The sequence below is a fragment of the Gymnoscopelus microlampas genome (assembly GCF_963454915.1).
Source record: "Gymnoscopelus microlampas genome assembly, chromosome: 19".
Classification (NCBI taxonomy): Eukaryota; Metazoa; Chordata; class Actinopteri; order Myctophiformes; family Myctophidae; genus Gymnoscopelus; species Gymnoscopelus microlampas.
This window is the reverse complement of record NC_139956.1, coordinates 34786779-34799765: the sequence shown is the minus strand read 5'-3', so window position 1 is coordinate 34799765 and position 12987 is coordinate 34786779. Positions and strand designations below refer to the sequence as shown.

General features: G+C 41.0%; 1 protein-coding gene across 6 annotated transcripts in view; it reads right to left on the bottom strand.

Moving 5' to 3' along the window:
• Positions 1 to 7780: 7780 nt before the first annotated feature.
• The window catches only part of acox3 (acyl-CoA oxidase 3, pristanoyl), a 59832-nt gene continuing 54625 nt past the window's right edge, over positions 7781 to 12987 (bottom strand). For 4 of the 6 annotated variants that reach the window (XM_084043757.1, XM_084043756.1, XM_084043759.1 and 1 more), the window contains exon 19: positions 7781 to 11083. In XM_084043757.1, the coding sequence (XP_083899883.1) occupies positions 10964 to 11083 (120 nt within the window). In that variant the 3' untranslated portion in view covers positions 7781 to 10963. The remainder of the gene's footprint in view (positions 11084 to 12987) is intronic. The other 2 variants (XR_014599725.1, XR_014599726.1) reach the window with 2 other exon arrangements.

Here is a 12987-nt window from a genome sequence, read left to right as displayed (position 1 = left end):
ATGTATTATTGTGTCAATAGTGTCTTTTATGCTATGTTGATGAATTGAATTCATAGGACCACAAGGACGTTTCTGTGTTATCCTTTTAAGCCTTAATGTCTTACTGTGCCACGTGCTGTTTACAATTCTGACTAATAAAGTATTCAAATCAATCAATCAATCAATCAATCAATGCAACACATTTTCACCTATCATGACATACCCACAATAAGGGATACCAAGTTGAAAGTGGAGACAATTAACCGGTGAGTTGAGAACCATAAGTAGGTTGTGAGATGACATCTTTGTAGACAAAGAAAAACTCAAGATGAAGGATAAAATGTGTTAGGCTAATAGTGCTTCCAGTTTAACAGTGGGCGAATTCAAGTCCCAGTTAGTTGGACACAGTTCAGCAACACCGATCTTAAGTTAGTTTGTTTGTTTCTCTTTTTTTGTAGGACATATATCCTTCTATAAAATGAAAAAAAAACTCTGTCAGTCAGTCGGCCTGTCAGAAGAAGAATCAACTTCATTGTCACATCACAGGTTTACAGGTGTAAATTCATTTTTTGTTTTGTTGATTTTCAGAAGGGGAGAAAACGAAAAAGGCGGGGGACAGGGAGAAAAATCGAACATGAAATAAGCATGTGAAAGAGAAAAGATCTACATACACACATAGCGTAAGACCAGCAGATACAGTATGTACATGAGGTTAATCATAAGGTGTGAAAGTGGTAACACATCGGTACAGGTCCAGATAGTGGCAGGTAAAAACACACAGGGCGGAAAACGCCTGTTTAAAGCAAATGATTCTGACAGGCGGTGATCAGGCCTTGTTCAACAATCTGATGCTGATGATGCGTTACATTCACCCTCCTTTGACCTTGAGCAGGCCTACTCTGTTACACTCGTCTAGTAATCAAGATACACCATGACGATATAAACTGCATCATAGCATCATATATTCATTGACACCTTAGTTTCTAAGCTTTAATGATAGCTTTTGGGAAGGCCACTCGACAAACCCTTCTGGGTTGTTTTTTTGCCTTTCCGGCACATCATGTTTTGATTTAGATTTTGCTTCCTTTCCATATACATTTTTTGTATCATCATTATGTCTTTTTAAATGTGCAAATAAACTAAACTAAAGACATTTAAGCCTGATTTATACTTGGTTAAGTACAACGGCATGCAGAAAATAGTCTACAAGCTCACAACACGCCACGGACGCCACATGTTGTGAGCTTGCGTAGATCGGCTATTTTCAGCACATAAATCGGGCATTAGAGAGAGAGAGAGAGAGAGAGAGAGAGAGGGGAGACAGTGGGAGTGAAGCAAAGAGAGAGATTTGTGTGTGTGTGTGTGTGTGTGTGTGTTACTGGGTTGAAACATCATGATATGACACCATGTAATCCCATGAGAATCACACACTGTTGACTTTACCTCTTAAGAACTGGACAGTTAATCACAACGTGTTTCACAAGGCGGCGTGACGTACTGCGCTGTACTGACCCAGTCAGCTCTCATGTGAGTCAGCTGGAAAGCTCAATTGAATTTGACATTCGAGGCACCGATCTTAAGTCAAAATATATTAAAAGGAGACGGCGTGGCTCCCATGTGGATCTGGGGCCGCTTTGCATGTGACGTCAGGCGTCTTATGACGTGTGACGCTTGTTTTGGGCCAAGGTTTCATCCCCGATCTGAACCCCGTTGACCTCTTATTATAACATTGTTGTCGGGTAGAAAACTCTTATCTCCATATTCTAACTTGGGGTGTTTTTTCGTAGTAAATGCTGAGGACAAATTTCAGTGGGGACTATTCTATTTAATCTATTCTACACACAATTACAATTTACAATTTAAGCATTTAGCAGACGCTCTTATCCAGAGTGACTTACAGTAAGCAAGGTAAACACACACATAGAATGCATGGAGGCAGTGCAGTGCCTCAGTAAACTAAATAATCTGTACATTGAAACTATATCACTATAACAATAAACAATGAACCTAAATCTAAATGATATTTTAACCTTATGGTCAAGAAAAAAAACATGCCTGGGTAATGATCAGGGTAAGTCTGCAAGGCCATCTTAACTAGGTCATAACTTGAAGTGCCACACACACACACACACACACACACACACACACACACACACACACACACACACACACACACACACACACACACACACACACACACACACACACACACACACACACACACACACACACACACACACACACACACACACACACACACACACACACACACACACACACTCCCTGCTGGCTGGCCTCCTTACAGAGCAATGCAAAAGCTCCAACCACCAAAAATATAATAACCTATCAAATGTATTATGCACACACTTGATATGCTTATAAAGAATCTTAGACTGGAGGCTTTATAAGGAGACACACTGTAACATCAGAGGGGTAGAAACTTCACCTCCATGTGTGTCTGTCAGAACTGTCCATGGAAAGTATATCCAGCCGGAATGAGTGAGTACTCTTCCCACAGAAACCTCTACTACAGTATGTGTCATGAACGTACAGAATGCTTAACTTCAGTGGTGGAAAGTAACCATACATTTACTTAAGTACTGTACTTAACACATGGGGTGCCAGTTTTTTTTTTAAACAGAGTAAACTGAGTGCCAGGATTTTTAACCATTTTTGAGGAGCCGAGATACAGGCTTTTGAAGTCATAAGTTAACCAGGAAGTGGATTGGAGTCTAAATCTTCGGAAAATGATATATCCTGGTGCTGTGAAGAAAAAAAAAAAAAAAGTTACTTTGTGGATTTTGGTTATTATTACAAAACATATATTAACCACTTCAGCCCTACTGTACATACATTTTGGCCATTTGAAAATAGCAGATCTACAAGCACACAATGCGTCGCGATGCGATGCATTGTGAGCTTGTAGATCGGCTATTTTCAAAAGTTATTTTGACATTTTATATAGTTGAAAACTTGTGAAATGGGACATACTGCATAATTAATACTTTTACTTTGGGGACTTTAAGTACATTTTGATAGCATTTTGATATACTTTTGAATTCCAGACTTTTACATAAACAGAGTATTTCTACATTGCAGTATTGATACTTTTACTTTAAGTAAAAAATGTGAGTACTTTTTCCACCACTGGGAGAAACTCATATTCCATTCCTCATATGTCCCGTGTCCGAAAATAGCCGATCTACAAGCTCACAGTGTGTCGCATCCGCGACGTGTTGTGAGCTTGTAGATCGGCTATTTCCCCTTCGTACGACGAAGTATATAAAAAAAAATCCAGGCCTATAATGTCTCTCAACTTCATTTCAGTCTCGCCACCACTCACCACCCAGCCTCTCCAGGGCCAGGCAGGCAGGCAGCTACAGTATGTCTCAATCTTGTCGGCTGTAATTTGTCCAAAGCCAACGTTGTAATTTACTGCTTCCTTCTCCCTGGGCGGAGGAGGAGGATTGATACTATAAATGGTGAGGTCCCCTGTGAGTCTCTCTCTCCACACTGCTCACACTGCTGGCTTGACAGAAATGAGCTCCGAGTGTTTCACATTATGCCCCCTGGCATCCTTGGGCATGTCATTATTGGCAAAAAATATAATATCCAAGGATTATATGCTTAAATAAGTTGTACGCTGGTGTTGTCGGGCAGCGAAACTAGGCGATCGACAAAGTGCACAACGGCTCTCATCGCGATGCAATAGAAGTTATTGTTCTTGTGTCAATAAAAATGCATGATTTTATAAACTGTCCACAGTCCGGCGAGTATACAGAAATGGTACTGTCCCATAGTGAGCAACGAGGACCTACTGCCCAGGTAGCAAATCATGTCAGATTTCTAGTGTGACGACGTCTCCACGCCCCGCCGACCGGAGCGTCCGCTAGAGATGATGTTGATAAAATGAGAAATGTTCCTTTAAAGGTAGGGTAAGTTATATTTTTGGGTTAAAACAAAAAGTATTTTGTTAAAAGGTTAAAGCACTATATTCTGATAGTAATCATTGCTATAGAGTGTTTGTTCAGTAACAGGAGTCTCCCCGTCTCTCCAGATCTTTAATAAACAGAAAATACATTTTCCGGTAGGTGTCAAAATCTCAGCCAATCAGGAGAAAGTACCAATTTTTAAGCTTAATTTTTATAGTGTTCCAGTTCCAATTTTGCCTGCTCATTTCTTAGTGTCATCACTTCTGATTTCACTTGTTTAATCTACATCCTGATTGAGTTCTCTATCCTGATTGGATAAAATTGGAAATGAAAATGAAACTGAAACGAAAATGCATTTTCTGTTTTATAAAGAGCTGGAGAGACAGGGAGACTCCTTTTACTGAACAAACACTCTATAGCAATGAGTACTATCAGAATATAGAGCTATTTAACACTTATTTTAACCAAAGAAAATCACTTGCCCTACCTTTAACTGCTGAGTGTACAAACAAATGCCAAGCCTGTGAACACTGGTAATAAGAATAAGATAAGAAATATGACTGACTATGACTATTTATTCACCTCAACTCAACTGATGCAGATATACTGCATAGAATCAGTATTATTATTTTTTTGCAACATTCTACAAAAATGCACGTTTACATCTGGATGCAAACAGAGCTTGTAAAACACTCATCATGGCCTCTTTCTCATCTGAACTGTGGAAAATGTCCAGCAGGGAATCAGCCGTTGCCCTTTTCACACACAACGGGAGAGTTTTATTCATTTCCTTGCAGCAGAACATGAACAGAACAAGTAAACTCCTGACCCCTTCCCAGGATGGTGTAAACACGTGTGAGTCTGGCCTTTTCTTTTATTTCCATCCATCCTGATATGAGTGGTTTATAAAGTCTAATCTAAACAGGAAGTGGTGGGTTTTAGTTCCCGTATCTTCACACACCGGGATGTGAAAACCAACTGTTGACCTGGAGGAGACTCAAGATCATCATCAAGACCAAACATGATGACGACCGATGTGTGGATTTTATCAACAATAAATTAACATCGTGCACATGTGTGTGTGTGTGTGTGTGTGTGTGTGTGTGTGTGTGTGTGTGTGTGTGTGTGTGTGTGTGTGTGTGTGTGTGTGTGTGTGTGTGTGTGTGTTTGCACGCATGTGTGTGTTTGCACGCACGTTTGTGTTTGCATGCACATGTATGTTTGCACGCACGCACGTGAATTTATTTGTTTCAACTCGCAAAGATTAAAGTGATTCAACGTAATCATTCAATGTGTGTGTGTGTGTGTGTGTGTGTGTGTGTGTGTGTGTGTGTGTGTGTGTGTGTGTGTGTGTGTGTGTGTGTGTGTGTGTGTGTGTGTGTGTGCGTGTGTGTGTGTGTGTGCGTGTGCGTGTGGTTTGATTGCAGATAGCAGAGGTCAGGCAGAGTGTGGGTCAGGCAGAGCATTTTTTTTATTTCATTTTGACTTTCTGTTTTCAGTTTCAATTTTGTTCTGATTAGTTTTAAAGTGGGTCTGCTAGTTTAGTTTATACGCTTTGTTTTGAAAAGGTTTAGTTTGTATTCGTTTTAGTGTTTTCATTTTGTTGTCATTTGTCACGGCATGAGATTCAAAAAGGTCTGAAAAAAACCCTCAACAAAACATCATACCATTAAAAAGAACTGTCACAGTCAACCACAGGGAACCCCGGCAATTGCAGATCTACAAGCTCAGAGCACATGGCGGCAACGCGACGCATTGTGAGCTTGTAGATCGGCTACTTTTGACACATATATTTGGTGTAGATGGGGGGGGGGGGGGGGGAGTACAGTTGTAACTCAGGTCCGTTTTATTAAGAGTAAGATGGTTTAACTGGCTAAAACTGTCCCAACGGGCGCTCAGGTGGCACTCACAGTGGTATAGTGCCTGCCAACCCCCGCGGAGGTTGTGGGTTCAAATCATACTGTTAAAAATATGGACAGCGTTACGCCCATAGACTCTACAGACTGTAAATGAAGCCTATTTCGCTGGAGCAGCAGAGAGAGGAGAAGGGAGGAGTGGACGATTACAAAACAACATGGAGGCCAGCCAAGAAGATAGATGGAGCATTGAACTCTGGGTTCCAGCTGTGTGTGTGTGGGGGGGGGAGAGGGAGGGAGAGGGAGAGGAGAGAGGGGGGGGGTTAACTGTGGTCCGTCCATCAAAGTAAGTCACTCCTCCACACGCTCCTGTTGGTCTATTATGTGTGGAGTATGCTACATGTGGGTACAGAAGTATGGGTCTTCAGGTTCGGTTACTTTATTTTGTCTTTAATTGGAGACAAAAGGGACACTTCACCCCCAAAATATAACGTTTTTTTGTGTTGGGGCTGAAGCAATTCCTTTAACCACTACACTACAGTATTATATTCTGGACACAGGAACCACAATGTGGATCAAGTGAAGTAACAATCTTTTATGATTATGTCACAATTAGGTTATGGTGTTATACAATGTGCCTTGTGGCGGTCGGCTGAAACGTGAGACCCACTAAAGGCTGCATCTGCACTACAGTTTGTAAAAATGATGTATGACAAAAGTGATGTATTTTAAACTAGAAAATAACATTTTTTCCTCGTCATCATGACATATCGTCTCATAAATTAGCCCTAAGTATAGTGGAGACAAACACACAGTAATGATTTCCACTCATAATGATTTGGTACGGTAATAATTTCCTGATATACGGTCAGCACTGGTACAAAGGTTGTACTGTGTACACCTCACACACACACACACACACACACACACACACACACACACACACACACACACAGCTGTTGAATAATGACCGTTTCCTCTCCAGACCAGACAAACTCACCATGACACCAGCACACACACAACACACAAAACTGGGTCAAGAGTTTCTAGGTCTCTCTAAGTGTGGAATTGTACTGTACGTGTGCATGTGTGCGTGTGTGCGTGTGTGTGTGTGTGTGTGTGTGTGCCAGTTGATAAACTTCAAACTCCATAGATGGATGGACCTCTGGTTTCCTCTCCAAGAGGACCAGGTTCATTTGAGAACTTTGACACGATGCCCCAAATGATTTCTGTACAGTACCTCAACAACCACACACTCTGGCTGTTAATGTCATACAAATGAGAGTTTGTAACAAACTCATGTACAATACCCTGAAAGACAATATAGTTACGAAGGCTTGTGCAATACAGCTGATGCTGTAGCACAAATAGTGGTTCACTGTATTTAACTGAGTTACAAATCCCCGAGGATTTAATGTTTCATAATAATTAAAAATAGTTTTTTTGTATGATGTGAATTTGGTTTGATATCGGGACATCCACAGACATAAAATGTCAAATCCGACATTAAAATGATAAAGAATTTGAACAATATTGGTAACGTGTATTGCAAATGTTTTATATTGATGATATCTGTAAATGCACAGAATCTCTGTCTGTCTGTCTGTCTGTCTGTCTGTGTCTCCCATACTGTATCTAAAGAACCGTCCGACCGACCAACTTCAAACATAGTGTGTGTCGCTGAGGTCCTGAGAGAGTGCAGTGTCGAGTGTGAAGTCAGTCAGACCAGTGGTTGTCAGCTGATCTATAAATCCACAAATCTCTGCATCTGTCTGTCCCTTTTATGGCCATATATGGAGATTGCTGATGTCATAGTCCTGACATCATAGACAGGCCTCCAAGTACTATGATAATGGACTGCACTAAGTACTCTACTAATAAAACAGCTGCAACAGGTTTGCATAACCAAAGGGGGATGTGTTCCCAACCAGCATCACCCTAGTGATTTGAATGAAGAATATATCTGACCTAATTGTTTATGTAAATAAAATAAATGAAAATCTATTAGGCGAAGACATTTATTCTGTTAATATTTCCACAGCATTGTATAGTATATTGTAAAATACATAAGTATATGTACATTATCAAGTTATTATGCATCAGATTACAATATCACAGGCATGAAACAGCTCATTAATTAACATTAAAATACAATCAAAAGTACACAGTTCAATATATATACATACTGTATTCAAATTGTATGCCAAATTATTTTGTCCATCAGATTACAATATCACAGATATGAAACAGCTTATTAATCAACTCAAAAGTACAATCTGAATCGCTTAACTGGTTCCCTGAACAGTGGTTCTCAAAGTGGGCTCCAGGGGTCCTTGGGGGGGTTCTAGGGGGTCCAGAGCAAAATGAGTTAGTATTGTATGAACATCAGTTTAGCCACTTTAAAAGGGATAGTTCACCCCCAAAATGACTTTTTTTCTATCGATTAGTCTCCCCATGGAGACTTGAATTCATGGATTTTTCTTTTTTTTTGTTGCATTCCTAAGCCAATAATTTGATGACCGGCAGCGGTTCCGGTAGGAGACACAAAGAGCCTTCGTGTCTCCTACCGGAATACCTGCCTACCGGTCCGCTGGTCATCAAATTATTGGCTTAGAAATACCCCATGAAAAAGTCTCCATTGGGTGGACTATCCCTTTAACTCTATAATATATACCTATATACCATAATATCAGCCTTATGAAAATAGTAGACCAACGCGCTCACAACACGTCGCGATGCATGCGTTGTGAGCTTGAATCTTGTGAAAAATGCGTCCCTGGTGCAAAATATCAGATGGGGGTTCGCGGTCAAATACATTTAATTACATTAATTTGGCTGTCCTTGGCATGAAAAGGATCGAGAAGCACTGATTTAGAATAGCTGTCAGGGTTGCAGCCATTAGACCGGCGTTTCTCAACCAGTGGGTGGGGACCCAAAACAAAGTACAGTCAGTCATCATCAAGGGACTCGTGCACTGTATAAAAGCCACAAAAGCCAGAGTACACAACGTTTCTATGCAAAAGATTGTGATGAATCAAACTTGACATGGGAATGTGGTGAACTGTACTCTATTTGTAACCCAGGCGTAACGCACAGTTTTGGAGAGAGGGACCGACGTGGAGGCGTTTCTCCTCCATACGGGAGGTGGCAGGTGGCGCCGTCAGCGACGGCTTGGACGCCTATTCCTAGAAAAACGCCCCTCACACATGGTTGATAGTTGTTTTTTTATTAAAACCATTCAGACCCGTGGTCGATTCTAAAAACACCTTCTAAAGTTTTTGGATTTTTTTTCCCAATTTTTGATTCAGATTATTAATAATTTTTAAATTATGTTGCTATATATCGTTGTTGTCGGGTGGAAACCTTGTCCAAAACCGTTCCTTTTTATATTATTATTTTAAAAACAATTTAGAAAATAGCCGATCTACAAGCAAGTTCTTCTGCTATTTTCACTACTTTTGTGCGACACTCTTGTGTGATGAAGTAGAGCTTTAATTTATGAATAAACATACAAATGTGAAACTTGGGGATATGAGGTTTCTACCCGACAGTGACGATATACTGTATAGTATCACTAAAACGACACAGATGCTTTGAAAGGCATAACAACGTATAGGCTTTCCAGGTCAGGGTTAAATTAGGAATCACAGAGACGTGAATAATAAAAGCATGTTTTTATGTGCCTGGCTTTTAGCATTTTAAACGCCGGCCTGTCACAGTTAACACATCGGGTGCCAAACACGGACTGAACCGCGTTTGCACAGAGTAGCGCTTCGGTGCCGAACACGGTCTGAACCGTGTTTTCAGTCTTTTTTTGTTTTTTAGTTTTTTTCCACAAGGGAGGGGCTGGAGCAGCTCTGGAATCACCCACGGTGATTCTGAGAAGGAAGGGCCTTATAGATCACCGTGCCAAAACACATGGCTCCCCATCCGATTCCGTTCTATCTCCTTCTCTAAAACCCCTATAACTCCGAAACTTTTTTACGCTGGGGAGAACGACTCATTTTGTATGCGCGATCGCTGCGCCATTGTGACCCGCGTGAAAGATGCTATCGCTTCAGGCGTTAGCAAGGACCATCGTGCAAAATGCACGCATGCCTTGTTTCACATGGATTGCTCGTCGTGGAGTCTACAGCTTAAACAGCGCCGCACAGCTCAACGGTGAGATTTCTGGCACGGAACGTAATTTGTTATTATAAAATTCTGGCACCGAATGTGTTAAGTGTGTTGGATTAGTGTGGATTCTACCCAGAGGTTCGTGCATGAGGTTGATACATGTTGTGACAGGGTCATGGACAAACAGCAGAGAATATTATGTTAAAAAGCTACAATCCATTCCTAAGAAAGACCAAAGCACTGAGGGATGATGGCTCAGCCTAGGATGTTCAAACGTGTCATGGAGTCAGTGTAATTAACTTCTCTAATCAATTATTTTGACAAAGAAAAGAAAGAAATCTACATTCCATAAGTTGCATGTCCGTTGTCTCCCTTTCCTGACGGAGAGAGGTAATTGCAACAATGTCCGAACTACAATGAAGATGGCAGCACATAATGGGCCCTACCGTGCCTTACCCCTTATGCCTTAAGTTTTTAGGCATTTTTTACTATTTTGAAAAACAATTTTAAATAGTTCAAATAGCCAAACTACAAGCTCACTACATGTAAATGTAGATCAGCTATTTTCACTATTTTAAAACGTTTTTCAAAATAGTAAAAAATGGCTAAAACGTTTAGGCATAAGGGGAAAAGCGGCACGCAAGATAGGGCCCCTAGTGTCCAATCCGGTGCACTGTCTGCTTGAAATAACTTTATTTATTGACATTGTCAACCAGTATATGCAGATGGCAGTATAACAAGGCAAATATCGGTAGATACCGATGTACGGACGACATATTGATGCATCCCTAGGAAATAACGTATGCAACTGGTTAGATTGGTTAAAATAACATTTTATTCATTAAAATAAGTCCTGGATTTATAGCTTTCAAACCGGTTGAGAACCACTGTTTCAAATTAGGCTCAATCTCCCTCATCTATTCCATCAACGTTTCCCTTCATAGCTACTGGGTTATGATCCTCTAGTTAGGAGATGTTCAGGTGATTCCTGACTGAACAGTACAGGGTGCGGACCCCCCCGGGTTTTGGGTTCTACAGTTTGGCGTACAGAGTTCCGGGTATACCTCAGGGTTGAGGATTCTACAGTTTGGCCTGGAGGGATCCGACCACAGGCTTGTCGAAGCAGAAGTCCTTCCACCAAGATGGACGCTCCAGCACCTTGTTGCCCTGCATCACCGTGGACCACAGGTTCTTGTACAGCTACATAGGACACACACCAGGACAACATTAAAATGTGTGTGTGTGTGTGTGTGTGTGTGTGTGTGTGTGTGTGTGTGTGTGTGTGTGTGTGTGTGTGTGTGTGTGTGTGTGTGTGTGTGTGTAACTTGTATTACTATACTTGTGAGGGCCAAACGTCGCCACAAGTACAGTAGATTTAGAGAAATAGACATTGTGAGGACAATTCTCCTGATCGTCACAAGATAAATTGTTGTTTTATGGTTAATCGGGAGGTCTGCTATGTGGACCTGCAGATGTGTTACCACTTTCACACCTTATGTTTAACCTCATGTACATACTGTATCTGCTGGTCTGATTTTTTTGTTCTTTGACATAGTTCTTTAACTCATTGACTGCCAATTATGTGTTTTGGCGTGTTCTGGTGTTTTCAGTGTTTACGCTAGATGGTGCTCTTTGCTAACCTATGAGTCACCATTTGACTCCCAGTGAAGCAGGAAATCACGTGATCGCAAAGAAAACAGCCACATTCACTGCCATTCTAATGGACTTGGAAACATGCCTTTTTCTCTGCTTTCTGTTGCCTTTTTTGCTTTTTGGCACGCCCCCCGATTCTACGAGACTCGGCTACGTCTTTAAAGCAATCGGTGGATGGATCCTTGTGAAGAATAATATTCTATGATTTTTCAAAGGTTAGTGAAAATGCTCGGAATCGCTGGCAAGGGCAGCCATAGACAATGTTTTACTCTGGCGGTTAATGAGTTAATGTTTGAAATAAAACAGTTTAATCAAAAATTAAATAATGATGGAGCTTGCGCAAAACCGGATTTCACCCACTTCTTTACACCTGTAAAGCAGCGATGTGACAATAAAGCTGATTCTTGGAAAAACTAAAACACAAAAAACGACGACAACAACAGTTCAACATGCAGTAAGGCACGTACAGTATCAGTCTACTATCAGTTACACATTGCTGTGTAAACAAGCCCCTTGAGAGGGTCTTTTTGCATCACCGTACTTCCTGCCAGACCTTGACAGTCATGCTCTACTAACTTAACGCACCACATCTTCAATTGATTACAAAACAACAACACAAGCCAAACCAGATTTTAACCCATTCAATCCGCGAACGCAACTGTGTCATTTTAGATTTTAGCTAGTATGTATACTTTGGGTTATTGAATTATTTTATACTTTGGGCTATTGAAAAATAGCAGATATACAAGCTCATAGCACGGCACAGAGTGCCGCGCTACAAGCTTGTAGATCTGCTATTTTTTGAAAATTCTTGAAAATTTGTGCAAATCTATAAATCTATATATTTTTAAAGGGAAAATGTCTTTGCTTCTGGGAAGGGGGGGTTCCCTGGAACAAAATATTTTCAGATGGGAGTCCGCAGGCAAATACATTGGGCGTCCTTGACATGAAAAAGTTTGAGAACCACTGATATTATAGCAACATACGTTTTTTTTCTTCAGAAAACAGTTTTAGATTTAGAAGACATTTTGTAGATACGTTCCCGGATTGAATGGGTTAATGATCGACCGTGACCCCACTACGAGAAAACCGTCCACACACCGCTGTGCTCACGCAGCACTATGTTTGTTTGTGTGGCTAACCAGAGGCTCAGTCAAGTCCTCCACTTCATGAAGAACTCTGGGAAGTGTTTATGAAAGATGGAGGGGCTTCTGAGAGGGAGAATCCACCCGACCCCTCATCCCCACCCACCCCACCCGCCCAGTGAGTAAGGCTGACTCCTCGTTGTTGCAGTGTCTCCAATTCTTTTTTTTTGGCCTCTTGTCTTTGCGGGCTTCTTGTTTTTGCTATGTTTACAGTTTACAGTAAAGAGTAGGCATGTGACGATTTATCGTAAATCGATTCAAACTGGTGACAATTTAAATCAATTTAATGAAAACATTATCGTGATG